The sequence below is a fragment of the Zosterops lateralis genome, assembly GCF_965231275.1.
Source record: "Zosterops lateralis genome assembly, chromosome: 1".
NCBI lineage: Eukaryota > Metazoa > Chordata > Aves > Passeriformes > Zosteropidae > Zosterops > Zosterops lateralis.
The window spans coordinates 15,687,032-15,706,814 of NC_139762.1; the positions used below are offsets into that span (position 1 = coordinate 15,687,032).

Sequence of the window (19,783 nt, forward strand, 5' to 3'; positions counted from 1 at the left end):
AATGCTTTGTGTTGTGTGATTTCTTATTTTAAAGTGGGTTTTTTGTTAGCACTTACCTGAGTGGTTTAGGAACTGGGCTCTTAAAGGCCATGTAAATAGTTGATATGGTCTACTCTAAAGGTAAATAATTTTTGCTTTTTTGGCTTAACTCTGTGATTTTCTTTCATTTACAGTTGCTGAAAAGTAAATGCAGCATGAGGAGGATTGGATATTGTGTAGAGGGAGTCATTCCATGACAATAATCTCTCCTTTTGGGGACTGTAGGATTATTTTTTGAAAATTGTATAAATTATACCTGGCCTGTACAGCTCTTCCCCCTTCTACAAATTCTGCTAACTGATTCCCAAAAAAAAAAAAACCAACTAGAGTGCAATTTTGGCGTCTTGAAAAATGACATGTTACTTAAAGTGTAGCTCTGCTTATTACACAGTTTGTCTTTCATGTCTTAAATTTAGTCTGCACTGTGCCAAGCTGAATGTACGTTGAGAAAAATCTTAGTTCAAATTTTCTAGCTTAATTTGTGTACATCTTATTGTCTTAGGGAATGTGCAACAGTGTTTAAGTATACTTTCATTTTTATCACTTCACATAACACTACATGTCCCACTGAATTAGGCAGCACTCTACATTACAGTTTTCTTCTGGAATGCTGCATAGAGCACTGGAACTAACTGTGTTTGTACAGTGTGAGGATCCTGAAGTGCTGAGGAGCTGCCACGAGGCCCTGTGACACCTCCGACATCAGAGTTGAGTGTGAACGAGGCTCTGTAACTGTTACCGAACACCCGCCCGGCCGCCGGGTGACTTAGAATTCTGTACTGTACAGTAATAACAGTAAACCCGAGTTTACAAAAAAGACTTTGGCAATGGATTGTCCCATCTGTCCTGTTCCTGGTTCTGCACACAGTACAGTCTGGTGGAGTGAAAACATTCTGCTTCATTCTGATGAGCCTGTCTGTCCATTTGTCTGTATCTGTGACAGTTCACTTTTGCTATTTTGTAATAGTGAAAGGAGGGCAGTCTAAACTGTAACTTCATATTTTACCACGTACAGTACTGGAATTTTTGGCTAAAATTTTAATTTTAAATTTAAAAAGCCTTTTTCAGCAACAGGCCAATTAATTCAAATACGTAAATAAAGGACACAACTTTTTAAAACTGATGTATACAGAAATGCCAGTGGCATGTGTTTAAAATAACAATAAAATAAAGTGCTACCCTGAATTGTATTTGTAATCCATTTGTAAGTAGGTATATGAAATGTCCAAAGTAGTAGTTGTTAAATATTTTTCTTCTCTTTGCAATAAAGTCCTGTAAAGTGGCTAACAAAACAAAACGTGGGGGTTTGATTTTTTTTTTTATTTTTTTTTTAAATTTGTTTTGTTTTGTTTTGAGCTCCGGTACTCTCGCTGAGTTGAATCCGGGGTTTAAAGTTTTTATAGTATAATTTACTTAACTTATTCATAGGGTCTAGCCACTATAATTTTTAGAACAGCCTTCTTCTGTATAGAAACTAGTTACCAGGTCTTTAAGAAAGAAGAAACTTAGTATTGCTGGAAAAATTCAGTGAGTTTCTCAGACCTGGTTGATACAGCTTTTTGTTCTGGCTTGAGTTTTTTCCTGGGTATTCAGTTATTGTGGAAACAGTAGAAACTCTGTGACTGTTCAGACAGCAAATCACTTTCAATTTTTCTATTTTAAAATAGGTAAAATATTTATATTACAATGGAGTATAGTCAAATTTTAGACCTTGAACCACTTTTTTTCTATATCTACAGTAGTCTGAATTTTTAATAGTTTGATTTTTAAAGGTTGAGTGTATCAGTTGGAAATCCCACTCTTTTGGAGTTTTCAGCTTTTAAGACAGTTTTCTTCACTAAGGCCACCAAACACTCCAAACTTGCAGTTGTTTTAGAGCACAGTTAAAGGCAGCATACTGAGGGGAAAAAAAAAAAAAAAAAAGGAAACAACAAATATTTTGAATTAAATTTCTCATCATTGAATCAGCACTGTCCATTATCTTTCTCAATGTTAACTACAGGTTTTCAGGCCTTCATTTGTCAATGTGCAATCATAAAAACAAAACAACACACTCAAATGAAGCAGGATTTTTTTCTCATGCCTGTGAATGGGGGTTTCATTCCTGTAGGTAATTGTCATGGGTTTTGGTGCTGAAAATTGCTGTGTTTAAAAAATTAGATTAAATAGTAACTAGTGTGTAGCTCAGTGTACATCACCTTTTTATATTTAAACTTTTTTTTTTATTTTAAACCTTTTATGAAGTTTACCAAGAACTGCCTCTTAAAATGTAAAAAAGGAGAAAACCACACAACTTTCTTTGCTTTCTGGTTTGGCTGTCATAGGTCAGCCAGACAGGACAATTACTGTATTTTGTAAATGAAAATATTCAGCCTATACGGGGAATGTTTAACACTGCTATTTCAACTTGCAGTCTTTGAATGGTTCTTATTTTTATGTTCCTCTAGATCATATTTTTAAAAGATGGTTTAGGATAGGAACTTGGTGAAATAATATTTATTTCTGGTGAACAACTAAATTATTTACATAACTTAAATGCTGACTCACTACTGTGTGTAACTCTAAATTTGACATGAGGACAAGTCTACCTGTGGAATCTGATTTAACTTCAGTACACTTAAGATGCATTAAAACAATTGGTTTGGGGAAGACGCCATATAGTTTTAACTTACCTGCATGCTGTAAATGTATTTGTGTTTAAATAAAGAGAAGAAAAATCTTTGAACTTCTTTGTGCATTTATCCCATTTATTATCTCTATATGTGGTCAAATGTGATGATGCAACAATCTTCTCTAGGTGTGTTGTGCCTGGGGCACTCCTGAGTGTGTTGTCAGTTGTCTGTATGGTGATGCTCAAAGTTCTCCTTTTATCCACATGCTTGAACAGTTGTTTCCAGAATCCATGTAAACTCGATTGGAAAGGAATTACCAGGAGTTATCACTTGCTTTGTGGACCTCTCTTTTTTCAAGGTTGGTGTCTGCTGATTTGGTGACCCTGTCATTCTGGTTGAGACTGATTAATCTATTTTCAGTATTTCTCTTCCATTTAGACTTTTGTAGGGTTCTTTTCCAGGGACTCATTTTCCTTTACTAGTATCTGTAATAGCTGATTCTACTTTTTCTTAGTGCTATTGAACTGAGGGTTTTTTTATGGAGCAGTGTAGTTATGCAAGGCTGCAATCAACTTCTGAATAATTTCCACAGAAAAAGATTTAGCTAGATGTATAGAGCTTTGACATACGAATAAATACATATATAAAAAAGCATAAAGGAGGTCATGATTTACTGCCAGTACAGTTATGTAAAAGCAAAGATCTCAGGAGGGAGAAATTGCATCTGTAAAACTGTTCAGCAGTGAGCTGATCTATACTGTAAAATATTCTGTAGTGTATCCTGTTAACAGAAGATGGCTCAGTCACAGAGCTCCCTTTTACATAAATCTCTGTATCTGCTAGGGGATGATCACCTCAGACCTCTTTAATTGCAGACAACCAAGGGATGCTCAGAAAGGAAAGGAAATCTTTCACTCTGTAGTTTCTTATGAGCAATGGAATGGTCCAAAATGACTTTCGAAAGTGAGCAAAAAATACTACTGCATCTCTGCCAAGGTAAAGCTGTGGTTACTTGCACTGTGAAACTGAAGGAATTCATTGGCTGAGCTAGGTGCCTTCCCCCTTGAATGCGCCAAGAGTTGTAACACCCAGTTAGGAAATGTCAAAATGAATCACTATTTAACATGTGCTATGTGCAAAACGGACACTTTAGGTATTAAGGACGTAATAAAACCTCGCTGAATGACAAAGAAAACACCTCTGGAAGATGATTACTGAGGACTGATGGGTTCGTCAGAATTTTTGCCTGGGGAGTTTTGAGTTCATGAGTCTTCCTGAACTCCGAACAGAGCTGTTCATTGTCTTATCTTTAACCAGCCCTTGCTGGGGGCAATGCGGGGAGAGCAATTTCAGCCGCTGAGTCCTTTGAGTGTTCCAGTGCGAAAGCTGAAGAGGCAGAGGGTACCAGTCAGTCAGCTGTGCTGACCGGTGTAATGGGCAGTAGAAAAGTTACGTGAAGAACGAAATACAGTACAAAAGAAACGGGCCTATTTGCATTTGAAAAGGAAAGTAAGGGGCTAATGGTTATAAAGGGAAAACTGAGGTATTGCATAGCAAAGTGTGGCGGATCTGCACCCTGGGATGAGTTGCAGGCTGTGCGCTGCACGGTGTGGACACGGCGGTGTTGCGGAAAGCAGCTCAATGCATCGACTGTCTCCACCTCCGGTACCGAGGGAAATGTTGATATGTACCTGTATTTCCACTGGGCGTAGAAATAACTCGGAGGTGCCCCCGCGTGCGTGTTAAAAGAGCTATTTCCACAGCTCCTGGTATGAGGAACAAATGCCTGGAAACCCCTGTCCTGTAAGTCAGCCAAATTGGCTCCTGCAGTTGGAGACAAATACACTTCACAGCTTATAACAGCCTATTGAAGATCCCTGTGAAGCCACTTGCTGTTTCAGTGGATTCTTGATTTCGCTTTTGTCAAGAGCGGCATTAAAAAGTAAAGATAAATTAGCTCAGCAAAGTGTAAATGTCGGCATTATCCTGTCTGCTTATCACCTTCATCAACAGGCCCAGTTCCGATCAGCCAGGGGATGTTTTAAGGGATCACTCATCATCCTATAAACAAGCGAGTATTTGGACGGTGTTTTGTGATGATCTTCCCTGAGAGGGTGTAAATGATTCTTTAAATGCTTTTACTGCAGGAAATATCCTTCAGCAGAAACCAGGACAGAGCTTGGTCTGCTGCCCAGGAAGGCTCGTTTCAGCCACAGCCCCTGCGAGGCCTTTCTGTGCCTGCAGCAGCCTGGTGACCCCCTTTCTGCTGCTGAGGGAAGGGAAGCTCCTGTAGGAGAATCCGCTCACATTGGTGGATTGTCTTGCAGGCGCAGCGCAGCTCCTGCGGCCCACACGCGGTCGGAGCGAGTCCTGGTCCTGTCACCACCAGGCTCAGCCCCTGTGCCCTTTCCCTTCTCACTGAGAGCTCTCCTTTGCCCACCTCGGCTGTGCCTTGTCCCTGTGCCGGGGAAGGGACGAGCTGCCTGCTTTTCCTGGAGGATACTGCCATGGGTGCTCCTACAGGTCTGCTTTCCTCTGAGCACCAACCAGACCGTGTGCCCCGGGTTACACAGCAGGAGAGGAGCTCAGCCACAGGTCATGGAGGGGAAGGAATGCAGGCCGGGCTGTGGTGGAGTAATAAAGTTTTGAGTTTGGTTTGTGACACTTTCTAGGTCTGAGCTTCAGCTTCAGGCCGAATGATGAGTTCCTCCACTGCCAGGGCTGAGGCCATCCTCCCTGCCCAGCAAAGGGACTGTTGTGTTGATAAACCTGCAAGGTCGTGATGAAGTTTAAGTCAATCTTGCTATCTCTCGGGATACTGCTCGGGACACTAAATCCAGAATTGTCCACCCAGGGCAGAAGTTCCAGCAGCGCTGAACCCGTGAGGGACACCCAGCACCAACCCGGCCCGAGCCCTCCCGGCCCTGAGAGAGCGCGGGGCAACGGGGCCTCGTGTGCCGGGCAGTGATCCAAGGATCCTCCTCCCTCCCTCCCTCGGCCCGGGCCTGCTCTGCCCTCAGCCGGGAATTGCGGGTGTCGGTCCCGGATCGGCCCGGGCCTGCTCTGCCCTCAGCCGGGAATTGCGGGTGTCGGTCCCGGATCGGCCCGGGCCTGCTCTGCCCTCAGCCGGGAATTGCGGGTGCCGGTCCCGGATCCGCCCGGGACCGGGCCCGTCGCTGTGCCCGTTCAGCGCCAGGGGGCGCCCGCGGCTCCCCCGCGGGATCTCCGCGTTCCCGGCCCGGGGCTCCCGGCACCGCCGCCCGCCCGCCCGTGCTGCGGGTCCCTCTGGTGCTGCCGGGTCCCCCTTGTCCTGCAGGTCCCCCTTGTCCTGCTGTGTCCCCCTTGTCCTGCTGTGTCCCCCTTGTCCTGCTGTGTCCCCCTTGTCCTGCCGGGAGCCGCGGCCGTGCTGCTCCTTCCTCTGATCTGCCCAGGATTGAGCCCTGGCGTTAAAACACTGGGAAAAAACGCACGTTTATGTTGTGGAATAAGTACCAGAATATTCTGCTAGGCATTTTCCACTCTTCATTTAAAACACTTTTTTTTTTACATGAAGATACTTGGAAATGTCGCGAAATTTGGTTTCTTTATTTGAACTGCAAAATGAATGGTGTGAATTAATGGCAGAAAGTCAGAGCTGTGCAGAGGGTGAATCATTATCAAATCCACTCATAGGTGAAGCTTGAGACATTTCTGTATTTTCCTCTCATTTCCAGCTGACTTGTCTCCATTGATCCACAGACACTTGAGCAGCACCAGAGAGGTGGGAAGAGTCATTCCTGATGAGAAATGGATTTTTCCCCCCCACGCTCATTATTGTAGAGGACTGTCAGTTTCCCTTGGCAGCCTGTACAATGGGCTTGCTCTCTAATAAATGCAGATAGCATTAAATTAACGTTTCATTCCCCAGTGACAAACAGCGGCATCCAGTTCCAGCGCAGGATAATCCAATGACAATATGGCAGCAGACATGTACCTCGCCTGTTATGGGCTGATCAGAGATGCAGGGTTCAAATTGGACTCAAAGCATCCATATAACTTTGAGTGAGCTTATTAACCTTTATTAGCTGGTGAAAATGAGCTGGGAACTGGGAAATGAGAGAATATGAATAATAAAAAGGAATCAAAATGAATAAAAAATAAGCATAAAAGCATGAGTCAAATCTAATAAAATTTTTCTTTCTACTCTTCATCTAACTCTAACTGGAACATGTGCAGGAGCTGTCAGGGGAGGAGAACTGTATCCACAACTGACTGTGGGAGTGTAAGCACATGTGGACATGAAGAAAAGGATCCTTGGTTCATATGCTTGGCTGATAAAGCTGGTAGCAATTGTGCTGCCAGCCTGGGAAAGGATGGAGTTTGGCTTTGTTGTGTTTGTTGTCAGAGTTTGGAAACCTAGGACAAAGCAGGGCTGTGGAGAAGGAGACCCAGAGGTATCTGGAAACTGTTGCACCAAAGAGCTCCAGTAGAGAAGAGCAGATACCCACTGCAGGAGGACTCCAGGGGCCAGTGAAGGGTGAGCAGAGCCCCCCAGAACCCTGCCATGGTGCTGGGAAGGGAGCTGGTGGCCCCCAGGCAAGACCTGACTCTGGGGCTCCTCTCTGCTCCTCCTCTGCTGCCTTTGTTCCTTCCTGCTGATGCTTTGCTGGTGGGCCTTCCTTGGGCCAGACTCTGAATGTATCTTTTTTTTTTTTGGAGTTACAGCACATATGGGAAAACACTCCAGAGGGAAGTAGATACTGAGATTTTTGAGACAACTTGCAAAGAAGAAGAGATTTTGCAAGGACAGGAAATTCAGCCTTCACTTTTACAATATGCCCCGGGGTTTTGTTCTGCACATCAGCAGTTCTGCAGGAGCAAAAGGACCAGTGGCAGCCTTGGAAAACACAGGGTTCCCCTTTCACTTGTGCTCAGCTTTCTGAGCTGTGTGTTTCTGAAAGGGCTATTTTGGTGCGTGTGTTCTCAGTGAGAGCAATGCTTCAGTTAGTGCTTGGCATAAAATCTTACGGGTGCTAGTTGCTTTTTACTTTTCATCAGATGAGATATTTAAAAGCATCTCATTTATGTCCCCTAGAATTAGTCTGAAGATTCTCATCACACTTGGTTTTTTTATTAATGAAAGCTCTTGGAGACACATCTGGTATATTTTATTGATCACAATCTCATGACTGGAAGCTCATCTTGGTAGCTATAGCAACAGAACTTTTTTTTCCCAAATGTCAACATAGCTCCACAAAAAGTGGAGTAAGGGGGAGCAGATAATTTAAATTACTAGACAGCTAATAACTCCTTCTTCTGTAATAAATTCTTCTTCTGTAACCAATTCTGAGATTTCTGATTTGATACAGTAAATAATAGATAGGAACTAAATCTTTTGATGACTACCTCTGCTGTGGATGCTTGTTAAAGTGGAATATTATGGATGGATGTGGTGTCTCAAGAGGTTTTTTTGCTGGTTGTCTATTGCTCCCATCCTCTGCTGGGCTGCAGGAATCATGAGCAGGCTGCAGGCACAGACCATGGAGGAGGAACAGTGCAGAGCATGTATTTGCAGCCCTCCCTCTCTACCTAGTCAGGCAGGGGTCCCAAACACTGCCCACAGCATCAGGGCTTGCTCTTGGGGGCAAGAGGCACTCCCAAAATGTGCCTGGGAGTTAAGATGAAATGATGCAGACTGAAATTATAACCTGTAAGTATGCTCTGATGCCTAAAGACCCCTGTGAGGTTGGCACCACCAAGTTTTTCTTTATCAGAGATTTTCTCAGGTGTGTCTACTCAGGCACAAGTGGGACTTGCAGGTAACCTGGCCTGCACTGTGGGATGGCTCTTTCCTCTGCTTCCAGCTCTGAGAGCATTCCTAGCAGTGTTTCTTCATCCTGCCTTACAGCAGCATCCTGCTAGAGCTTGAAAATGGTGATGCTGGGACAGCAAAATAAAACAGTGGGTGGAAGCTGTTGCCTCCCTTGCTCTCCCTTAGGGCTTTTCCAGCAAGGCAAGTGGAGAACCACCCTCGGCCTCCAGCCAGAGTGGAAAGTCAGATCCAGCTGTGGCAGCCTGACTTCTTCAGGTCTGCAAGAAGATGCATATGGGTATAACTAGTCTTTCCAAAAGATTTCTAGACATTCAAACCTTCACATCATCTTCTCAGCAACTGAAAAATGTAGGCCTTTGGAAGTGCTGGAGAGCACAGCCCTGAGAAAATGGCAGAGGGTGAAGGGCAGACTCCTTCCCTGGGGGCTGCAAATGCTGCCAAGTAGGGCTGGAAAACATTCCCACCAGCTCCATGGCTGGTGAGCAGGGCAAAACACTTTGGTGTCCTTAACTTGTTCCCCCAATTGGTGATTGATTCTCCAAGTCCCACTGCTGGTGGGGGAAATTTCCCTGGGCCACACAGCCTCAGGCAGGGCTGAGGTTCTGGCAGCACCCTACAAAGGGCCTAGATGATGATAATGATGATAATGATGATAATGATGATAATGATGATGGTGACGGAAGCCAAACTCACAGCTGGCAGCAAGTCATTCAGGGGCTCTGCTGCTCTAAATATCACCTATTCCACCCTCCCCTTCTGTGCAGTCCTGTCCTCAGCCCCACCAGCAATGCAGCAGGAGGCTGTCCCTGCAGATGTCCCTTTCCACGCAAAGAGCCACACAGATCACCCTGTCAGAACCTGGGGCGGGTTGAGTTTGGGTCATGCCAAACCCCCTGCAGCCCGAGCCGCTCCCGCCCCGGCCTTTCCCCGTGCAGGCGATGCAGCCGCTCATGCGTGTAAATCCCAGCGCCAGGTCACTGAGCGGGAACAAGGCGAGGATTGTTCCCCCGGAGCCGGGGAAAAGCGGGAACGCTCCGCACGGGAAGGGCAGAGAAAGCCGCGCCGCCCCATCGCGGGCACGGCAGAGGCTGAGCTGCGTTTCCTCCGCCGTGGGAACGCCAATGGCTGGTTTCCTGCAAGGGATGCTGGAATCGATGCTGGGACCTCGCTGCAGCGGAATAAAAGGGTGCCTTGGCACAGGTTGGCGCTGACTTGGTGAAACACGTTTCCCCTGAGCTGCACCCATGGAGCGCCCTGGGAGAGGAGATAACCATCGGGAAAATATGCAGCCACGGTGCTGCCAGGGATTTGACACAGCAGAATACTTATGCTGTTATGGGTTTCTGCTGGTTGGAGTGCACTTCCCTGCTGGCACAGGTCCCTCACTGCTTCAACACTTAGAAATTCTGGGAGGTGAGGCCAGAGGGAAGCACCAATCTGCCACATGGTTAAGGGTGGGCCCCGGGGGCTTTGCTTCCTGTTCAGTCAGTCGGGTCATCACTGTGAAGAGTCTGCACTTTTATATGGGGAGAGCAAACGTGGAAGAACAAAGTAGGTCCATAAGAGCAGACAAAACCAATGTGAAAAAAGAGAATTTCAAAGACAAAATGGCTCATGCGGTTGAGGAAAGTCGAGGGGATTTCTTCAGAAAATGAGTGTGGTGTTGTACTTGAAAGAAATAAAGGTGTACAGAATATTTCTTTGCTCAATTTAATTTCTCCTCCTGCCTTTATATTTCCTGAATGCTATCTTAGGAAAAGTCTTTCACCTTAAGCAAAGGTTTTTGCTGCATTAGCATAGTAGAGGACCTCTCACAGATCAGTGCTGGAAGAGTTTGCCTGGTGCTGCTACTAGCAGTGGGCAACACCACTGACAGGATCATCAACAGAGAATTGAGCACCCACTGGGAATGTTTGAACTCATACAGACCTCAGATATTTTAGAAAAGATTAATGAGACCACCTTTTGGTTTAATTCCTGTTGTGTCTTTATAGCTGTGCAGATTGCATATCACCCACATCTAAGAGGAGCCTCAGACAAAATCATAACCCAAAATTTAGGTGCATCACAGCAACCTGCCCTGACCCAGTAGGGATCTAGTTCTGTTATCTCCTCCTTTTCCACACTTGCAGACATCAAAGTCCCTACATGACTGTCACCTCCCAGGACACACCTCCCTCCCCACAGCTGAGGAGAGGGGAGGTGCTGACCCCTCACACCCAGATCAGGGCTCAGTGTCATTACAGGTTACATTATTTGGTATTCAGCATTTTCAGGAGTGAGGATGGGAAAATGCTTTTCAACATCTGCTGATGAGTAGTGACCTCTAGGCCAGAGGCTCACACTGACTTGACCCAAGAAATATTTATGGACTCCATACAAAGTGGAGAACTCCCACCAGTGGAGCTGAGAGGGCAACAAGAGCTTGCCACTGCCCTTGGGCAGAGGAAGGGCCAGACCAGGAGTTCCCATGTCTTGGCTGTTTTAACCACAAAAACTCCTAAACCAGAGGGTGAATGTAGCAGTAATGAAAACCAAACCCAGAAGCTAAATGAACTGAAACAGAAAGTCATGACTCATGTACATTGTATGGGTCTGCACAGAATTTCCTGCTCACACTTCCCATACACTTTCGAAGAGCTGTAAAAACTTCCCTCCCCCCCTCCCCCCTTTTTTTTTTTTTTTTTTTAAAGCTGAGTTTAGAAAGAATATTTGCAAAAAAACTATCGTTTAGGCTCTCATGAAGAGCAGAACTGGGCTCTACCCTCTTCAGCAGCTATTTCAGCTCCTGCCTGAGGCATACTGCACTCCCTGCACTGGCTTTTCGTCCTGTGGGTACATACCTACCTCTTTTGCATCCTCTGTGTAGTTGTGATATTATGAATGCTAGTCAAAAATTAAATATCACAGGGTGCCATTGCAGCCTAAATCATCCCTGTGACCTTGGTCTGTGCTTGTAGTTAGTTGTGTGTGATTATTGCAGCAGGATTGTTTTCTAGGCTTGGAGCTTGTAAATGCCAGCTAGAGAAGGAGAGCAGGGAAATTAATTTAGCTGAGGAGTTAGGTTTATCTTCTGTACATGTTACTGATATTATCATTTGTATTTGACTCAGTCAGCAGTCATTTAGTACACAGGCATTAACACTCATTAAAATCAGGTAGAAGTTGACTGCTGCTTAATACATCATGTACCTCAGGCTTCTCATAGCAGTACAAAATTATTGCACTATTTATTTGGGTGTATATATGTGTGTGTGTGTGTGTGTGTGTGTGTGTGTGTGTGTGTGTGTATAACACATGTATATACACAAAGATGTGTGTAGATGCATGCATGCACATGTATGTTTGGAGACTGTTATGTTCTGCTGTTGTGTTATGTTATCCTCAGAGTCATCCCTGTGGGTGCTCTCCAGTTGAAATGACCTCACTCAGTTTACACCACGAGTGTGGAGTGAGGCAGGGCTGCTCTCACTGCCAGTGCAGCCCCAGCCCACACAGCCTGAAGTCAGCAGAGCCCCACCAGTGCCTGGGTGACCGTGGCTGGAGTTCCAACCACTCCAGGAAGCACAGCAGCTGTGGATGAGCATCCCTCTGGAAGGTGGGAAAGGAACAGCTACTCTGCCCCAGCAGGGCATTAGCTGCATAAACCAACTTGGTCCAGACTGGGCCCAGTAGCAGGTGTCAGAAGAGCTCACACTTTATTTAGTGTGTCTGTTTCCAAGGCAGAGCCTGAGCTGGCTGCAGTCCTGCATTGAGAGCTCTTTGCTGCCCACTCCATGAAGCACAGTGAGCATTCACCAAGGAGCAAAACTGCCCTGAAAATGCAGTGTGTCTCCTAAAAAATCTGTGGTCACACCACCAGTGCTGGCAGCAGCCACCCACCAGGCTGCTCCTGCCAGGGCAGACCAAGGGGGCACCTCTCTGTCAGGGATCAGTGGTGGCTGGTGCACTTCTGCACCAGGACATGGGAGTAGGCAGCTGTTTTGTGCCACCTCTCTTCTGCACAAGCACCCCCAGAGCATCAGTAAAGTGGAAGATCTTGTCCTGCACTCTGATTTACTTGGAAAAAGATATGTCACTAAATATTGACTCATACTGCAACGAGACTATGACTTTCCAAACAGCTGCAGGTCTCTCCTACCCTCTGAAATATTCTTGTGGGGGAGTGACGTGGAACATGTTCCCCTCTGAAATATTATTTTCATTTGATGTGTGTTGTAATGCGTGTGCAATACTGTCAGTGAGATTACCCCAAACTATCACGTGTTGAAGACTCTGCACAATTTGTTTCTATAATGGCACTTCTTACTGCTGAACATTTTAAACTTTTTTATAAGCAGACAAATAAGAATTGGGAAAGTCTTGCTTGAAATAGGAAAAACAGATCCTGGGGGAAAAGAATTTTTATTGTTCTTGGTTTATGAAACACTTTACAGAGGTCAGACTTCTTTTCTGTGTAAAGATTGCACATGAGAGCACAGAATGATTTTTTGAGTCTTACAGTATGTCAGTAACAGAGGTATAATGTCATTATTAAGCATTAAATAATTAATGTTAATAACTAAGATGCTGATGGAAGGGATGAGGTAGTAGAGCTGTGTTCAGACTAAAGCTCCTTGCTCCTCTCTGTCTCTCAAACTGCCCCAAAGCAGGTGCACACAACATCTTCCCTCTGCCTGTGCACTTCATCTGCCCGGACTGAGCTCTGCCCTGACCTTCCCCTGCAAAGAGGGGCAGGCTTTTGCCCATAGGGAAAGGCATATTAAATGACAACAAAACAAAAAAAACCAGCCCCCAAACCCCATCACAGGGCGTTGTGCTGTGAGGGGAGGCAGCCTGCTCCCCCTGGGCGGTGAGTCACACCCGCGGTGGCTGCGAGCAGCAGCCGGGCACCACCCGGAACCAGGATGTCGATGATGCCACGGGCAGCCCTGGGCAGTTCAGAGGGAATAATAGGAAGTTCGCGTGGCACGGCGGTGGCACACACGGCCCTTCCTGTCCCAGACAGGCACACCCCGGGCTCGGCACAGGCAGGGGCGCTGCCCGTGCTCTGCAGGCACGTTGTGAGCGCCTCTGGCTGTTTGCAGCAGTGTCCAGGGTGTCACCTGTGCTGCAGCCATGACCTCAATGGCTGGGAAGGTCCAGAGGGGCAGGGGGGGGTCAGCAGGGAGGACCCAAGTGCCCCAAGGCACAGTGACTCCGTGGTGGGTCCTGCTGTGCCCTGGAGATGCCCCAGGCAGGCTTGGGTGCCCCAGCTGCCACCATCCTTCCTGGAAGGATCCTCTGCTGCTGCTCCTCCTCCTTAAAAATCAGGAAATTAGCTTGTGTGAAGAAGTATTATTTATACTCATATGTCACTAGATACACCTCCAAGTTGGCTGTGATGCCAAGAAAGATGTGAGGTTAACAAATCAGGGAGTCCAAATCTGCTCTTCTCACTTGATGAAAGAGTGTATGATTTTCACCCTCACACTGTGACTTGGGGATGTACCTCCAGCTGGCCCTCAGCCTTTTGCTGCACTACTTGCCTCAGATTCATTGCAATTTTATACTTCTTGAATGACTGGCTTGGGTATAGCGAATCTCTGATGTATTACTACCAACCCTGTGTATGGGAACAAGATGAAGTATAGAATCTCTCACCAGGACAACAGTAATTAGCTGCAATTTGTGAATTAAAATGCATAATTAATGCTGTGTCACATACTGAGTGACATGCAATCAGTCGTGCAATGAGAGGATTGTGATGGCAATTAGAAATTCCTGAGTTTTAGGGTTATTGCTGTGTCAAAAATCTTATTTCACTTGTACAAATTGTCTGGGCAGCATCAGGCTGAGGGACTGCTTGCACCTCACAGGAGCCCTGTTGCAGCTCTATCTCCAAAGAAATGGCAGTTTCTCTGTCCTGGAGCACATCTCTGAGTGACAGAGTAATAATCCTGAGCTCAGGCAAGAGTCAGCTCTTCCTCTGCAAAAGGGGAACATTGAAGGTCCTCCTACTCACATTTCTTTCCTTGAAGTCACCTCCTACACAAACACCAGAGCTCCCTTCCTCTCATATGAGCTTCTCCCATTCCATGGAGTGTGGGGAATGGTCATGCCACAACCCAGGACTTCAATGTGATGTGTGAACAAAACTGATCTGTGCCTGCCTCAGTGCCCATGGCACAGCAGTGCTGGGCTCTGAAAACAGTGCATGGTGCAGCTTGTCCATGGGTATCCAACCTCCAGTGTTACACATCCAAAATACGTGTGCAAGAGCTGAGATACCTTTGCAATGACTCAGCACACGTGTTGCCTGTCAGTAACATTTGCTGTTTCAAAAGACATCCTGGTCTGATGCCACCCTGTTTGTCCTCTGCTCCTGTCAAATGCTTCCAGCATCACAGAGGCACTGTCAGACGTGTTTGGTTTGGGAACTCAGCCTGGTATTTCCCAGTCTTTGGGTTTTCTCAGTCGAGATGAATGTTGGGGCATTTTCACGGTCACATCTGAATACAGGGAAAGGAAGGACTACTTGCCAGCAGGGGGGACAAAGAAGTGGTGTCCCCACTGAGGCTGAAATTTAAAATCACGCTGCTTGTAATATGCTAAGGCTCTTATTAAAAGAGGGAGACTGGTGCTGGCGCAGACAGTGCAGTGTCCAGTGCCTGCCAGAAGGAGGAGCGGAATGATCTCCCCAGTGTCCCCCTTAGCACCACTCCCACTATTTCTTATTGATTTTTAGGAAGCAAATTTCATTTTGCATCAAATGCCTCCTGCGTCTATACCTCACACACTTCATGGCCTTTTACTGTTTTTCCTAAAGCATTTTGAAATGAAGGCTACTTTCAAACCTGTCCCCAAGGCCTCCTGGATCATCTTTTTTAGGCTTCCACCCCTCAATGGCCTTACAATATTGATGGTTCACACTTCTAATTATATGAGATTAATCCAACTCTGCATCTTTTTTAACATAGTAAATGTTATTAAATCTCTGAATCCTGATGAAATATTATCAAATGGCTTCTACCAGCTGCTACTGTGGTAAGGCTGGACATAGAGACCACTGGTGGGTTTTTTTTGTTTGTTTGTTTGTTTGTTTTTTTTTTTTTTGGAAGCTGTACGGGACTGAAGAAGAACCACATATTATTTTTACTGCAGACTTTCCACAGGTCACTAAACTGACACCTACATTAAGCAGACTACCATTATTATTCTGAACAAGGAGGCAGCCCCATCACAGCGTTATGAACAGGTTTGAGAAAATTACTGATTTTTTTTCAGTTCAGCCGCTGTACTAAAATCTTAATAAAAGAAACAAAGAAGCAATTACCAGAGTGATCAGTATGTAAAATCTGCAGGTGTTTCTTTTAGCTAAAAAAAGCCTTGTCCACAAAACCCATTCCATCTGACCCACATTAAAACATTTTATTTCTTTGCATTTGTTAAAGAGAAAAAAGAAAAAAGAAAAAAGAAAAAAGAAAAAAGAAAAAAGAAAAAAGAAAAAAAGAAAAGAGAAAAAAGGAGAGGTTCCATACACAGATCTGTTCCTTCACATTCAAGATGCCAGATGCCAGCCAGCATCACGCTGAGAAATCCTCCCTCAGAAGGCAGCTGTGCCCCCATTGCAGTGGGTGAATGACAAGGATCTTACACTGACCCAAAACGCTGCTGCTGTGTCCAATTGACCAACAAATAATGTCTTGTTCAGGGATGATCTCCTGAATAGCCAGGCAATCGCTGTTCCTTGGCTAAATGCTCCCTGATGGGTGGGGATTCATTTGGAGCAGATGTGAGTCTCTGATGCTTTATGGGCGAGTGTTTTTCAGTGCAAACTGAAAGTCTCCAAGGGTGTGGGGCCGGGATCATCCTGCAGTATCCTCTCTCTGTACTGGGGAGAACAATTAATGACATTTTTCTTTGCTTGTTTGTTATTTTTGCCCACAAATTTGGGTCAAATTGATGAACAGTTTTGGGATAACTGAATTACTTTTTAGGGAGAATTGGTGGTTTCCTTCTAAGAAACTGCTGAGGTCTACCTCAGCAGATTATTACTATTAGCAGCTCTGAGGATCCTTTGGGCAGCTGGAGACCATGTAGAAGAGACAGAAGTGAGACTAAACATTTTCCAAGCAAAGATATAATTAGGGATTAGAGAGACTGATCCTACTGCATAGTGTAATTAGGAGATTATGGTGTGGCATTGGCTGGGATTAGATTTGACAGAAAAATCTGTGCCCTGCTATATAAAACCTTCCAAGTTTTGAAATGGAAACCTATTAACAAAAAAATCTTGACTGTCTTAAAGCCGTGTTCTGCAGCAGCCTGGCTGCATGTTGAGGAGTGAAGGGAAACTTGTGTGGTGTCCTGGGCAGAAGTAAAGAAACCCCTGGCAGGAGGTGCCCACAGCTCTGCCTGCTGCTTCCCCTTCCCTGCACAGAAGCTGGTCCCAGCTGAGCCTCCTCTGGTGTCCCCAGCACCTCCTCAGTCCAGCCTTTCTTTGAGCACCTCCTGGGTGGCAGCACCGTGGGGCAGTGACTTCAGGACGCCCAGCTTCTCCCCTGGATTCTGGGCAGGTTCCTCCTGGGATCTCCCCTAGAGAAGAGGCTTGAAATGCACCTGCCACCTCCCTGGCCCTGGGCATTGCATGGGAGGACAGAACCACTCTTCTACTCAGCAAGTGAGGCCAGTGAAGGCATCCTGTGGGCTGGTGGGTAGGGAGAGAGGGAGAAAGTCACCTGAGCACAGCCCTGGTGTCACAGTGCTCTGCCAGCCAAGCCAGCCCCTAAATCCAATGAGTACAAGTAAAAATGTGAGAACTAGCTACATGGATCACACCCCCTTATCTCTCACCCTAAAGTAGTTCTAAAATTAATAACTCAAGAAAATCCTTAAATTATACATCTAAATGAACCACGAGCAGGACAGGCTTGGTGTGCCCTCAGTAAATTAATTCTTGTTAAAAATCAATAGAACACTCCAGTGCAGCATCCCCCCAAAACAAGCAGTAAGACAAACTCTGCCATTCTGCTGCAATATTTTTGTGTTGCCAGAGACAGAGATTCCTTGGGGAGAAGAGAGAAATTTGGAACTGTAGTGCTTCCCTGCAACTCCAAGAACTTTGCCATGGGTTTCTCTGTCACACACTACAGCTGCAGCACCAAGGCTGTCCAGTTCCCACAGCATCTTCTTCTTTCTTTTATGCAGCATTAATTCTTCAGCACAGGAGCCACCTTTTTATGGTGTTATATCTATTATGAGCTATTCCTGGCAGAGTAGATTGTAAATGTGAACAACTATGAGTACTCCACTTTTCTCATTACACTCCCCACTTCCCATTACACAGGAGTTGGATAAGAAGATAACTTCATCTTATGATCAATTAAGAGGAATAAATCTGGGTATGAAATATGTGTGACAAACCCGCAGTGTGAGAAGGCACTGCAACCTCTGCAGATCTAGTTTTTAGTTTATCAAAAATCAATGCATTGTAAAGTTTCAACAGCCCTCACAAGAAAATCTTGACCAAATCAAAGGCTTCTTTTACTTTGGGGAGCATTGATTTTTGCAAGGTCAGTTGCCTTTCTCTTGCTGTGCAATCACAGAATGAAAAATTGCAGAATTTACAGAAAATGGAGAGTCATCAGCACATCATCTTGTCAGAGTATGATTTATCTGGAGACAAGTGACTGGCAGATTTCCTCAGTCTAGGAAGTTAATCTGAACACTATCTGTCATTTAGTAATTGTGCTAAACTTCCCAACACTCACATCAAGACAAATATTCAGGATACTAAAATGAAGATTAAACATGTGATTTTAAGTAAAAATATTCCAGAGCAAGTGCTTGGATTTTCAAATATTTTACATTACTTTTTTGAATTGTTTTGCAATTTTATCTCTCATATGAACTAAATATTTTGATACACTGTAGGCTTGTCTAGTAAATACAGTTGTTTCTCTTCTATATTGTATTTTGCTTGGTTGGGATTATTATCCACTGGAGTACCTTACTTAGCCTTTTTGCTATCTGACAAGCTAATTAAAAAGTTACTTGAAGTTGCAAAAAAAAAAAGTAAAAGATTTAGGACTATAAAAAGTAATCTGTATGCTTCTATAAAAGCATCTCTCTGGGGGATATAAAATGACTGCAATGTACAGTCAGGAATAAATGGTAACACAGCAAATCAGAGCTGCAATTTCATCTCCCATTAAGAAATTAAATAATTTTCCTTTGACAGTGATTGCAGTTGAGCTTCAATATGGTTGAAATTGAGCTTCACACCTGAAGGACAGGATGTTAACCAGAGGCACCTGGACAAGCTCAAGAAGTGGGGCCATGGGAACATCATGAGGTTTAGTAAGACCAAGTTCCAGGTGCTGCCCTGGATTGGGGCAACCCCAGGTATCAGCATGGGCTGAGGGCTGGAGAGATGGAGAGCAGCCCTGCTGAGAAGAGCTTGGGGTGAATGAGAGGCTGGACATGCCCCAGCCATGTGAACTTACAGCCCAGAGACCCAAATGTGTCCTGGGCTGCATCCAAAGCAGGGTGGGCAGCAGGGGAGGGATTCTGCCCCTCTGCTCTGGTGACACCCACCTGAAGCACTGCAACCAGCACTGGGTTCCTGTACAGGAGGGACATTCTTGGAGCAAGTCCAGAGGAGACCACCAAGATTATTAGAGGGATGGAGCACCTTTCCTCCTGTGAGGAAAGCCTGGGAGGATTTGATTTGTTCAATCTGGAAAATTGAAGGCTTTGGCGTGATCTAATTTCAGCTTTTCAGTATCTGAAGGGAAACCACAAGAAAGATGGAGAGGGACTTTTTGCAAGAGGATGTAGTGACAGAACAAGAGGCAAATGATTCAAACTGAAAGAGAATAGGTTTAGATCACATATTAGGAAGAAATTCTTTACTGTGAAAGTGGCCAGGCACTGGCACAGGTTGCCCAGAGAAGCTGTGGATGCCTCATCCCTGGAAGTGTTCCAGGCAAGGCTGGAGGGAGCAACCTGGCCTGGTGGTATCTCTGCCCACGGCAGGGGGTTGGAACTGGATGATCTTTAAGGTCCCTCATAAGGACATATAATATGAAAGCATGAGAACATGTTTTAAAAGTGTGTGTTGACAGTCATCTGTACAAAGTACAGTAGACTTTTCCTCCCACATTTGGCCCAGCAGGACCACTAGGTCATTTGTCAGAAGCTGCAAAAATGGCCAGGAGTTCCTGAAATGGAAATTTCATTCCTTTTTTTCCAGAGTAGGTTTTTTTGTCTTTTGTAAGATCTTGAAGATCTAACTGTTCCTAAAATACCTGCTTGCTTAGGAGAATTTTAAATGTGA

General features: G+C 45.2%; 1 protein-coding gene across 2 annotated transcripts in view; it reads left to right on the forward strand.

The window, feature by feature from the left end:
- KIF5B (kinesin family member 5B) overlaps positions 1-2,003 on the forward strand; it is a 32,775-nt gene extending 30,772 nt beyond the window's left edge. For both annotated transcript variants that reach the window (XM_083868591.1, XM_083868590.1), the window contains exon 26: positions 174-2,003. In XM_083868591.1, coding sequence (XP_083724717.1) covers positions 174-180 — 7 coding nt within the window. In that variant the 3' untranslated portion in view covers positions 181-2,003. The remainder of the gene's footprint in view (positions 1-173) is intronic.
- Positions 2,004-19,783: the final 17,780 nt, after the last annotated feature.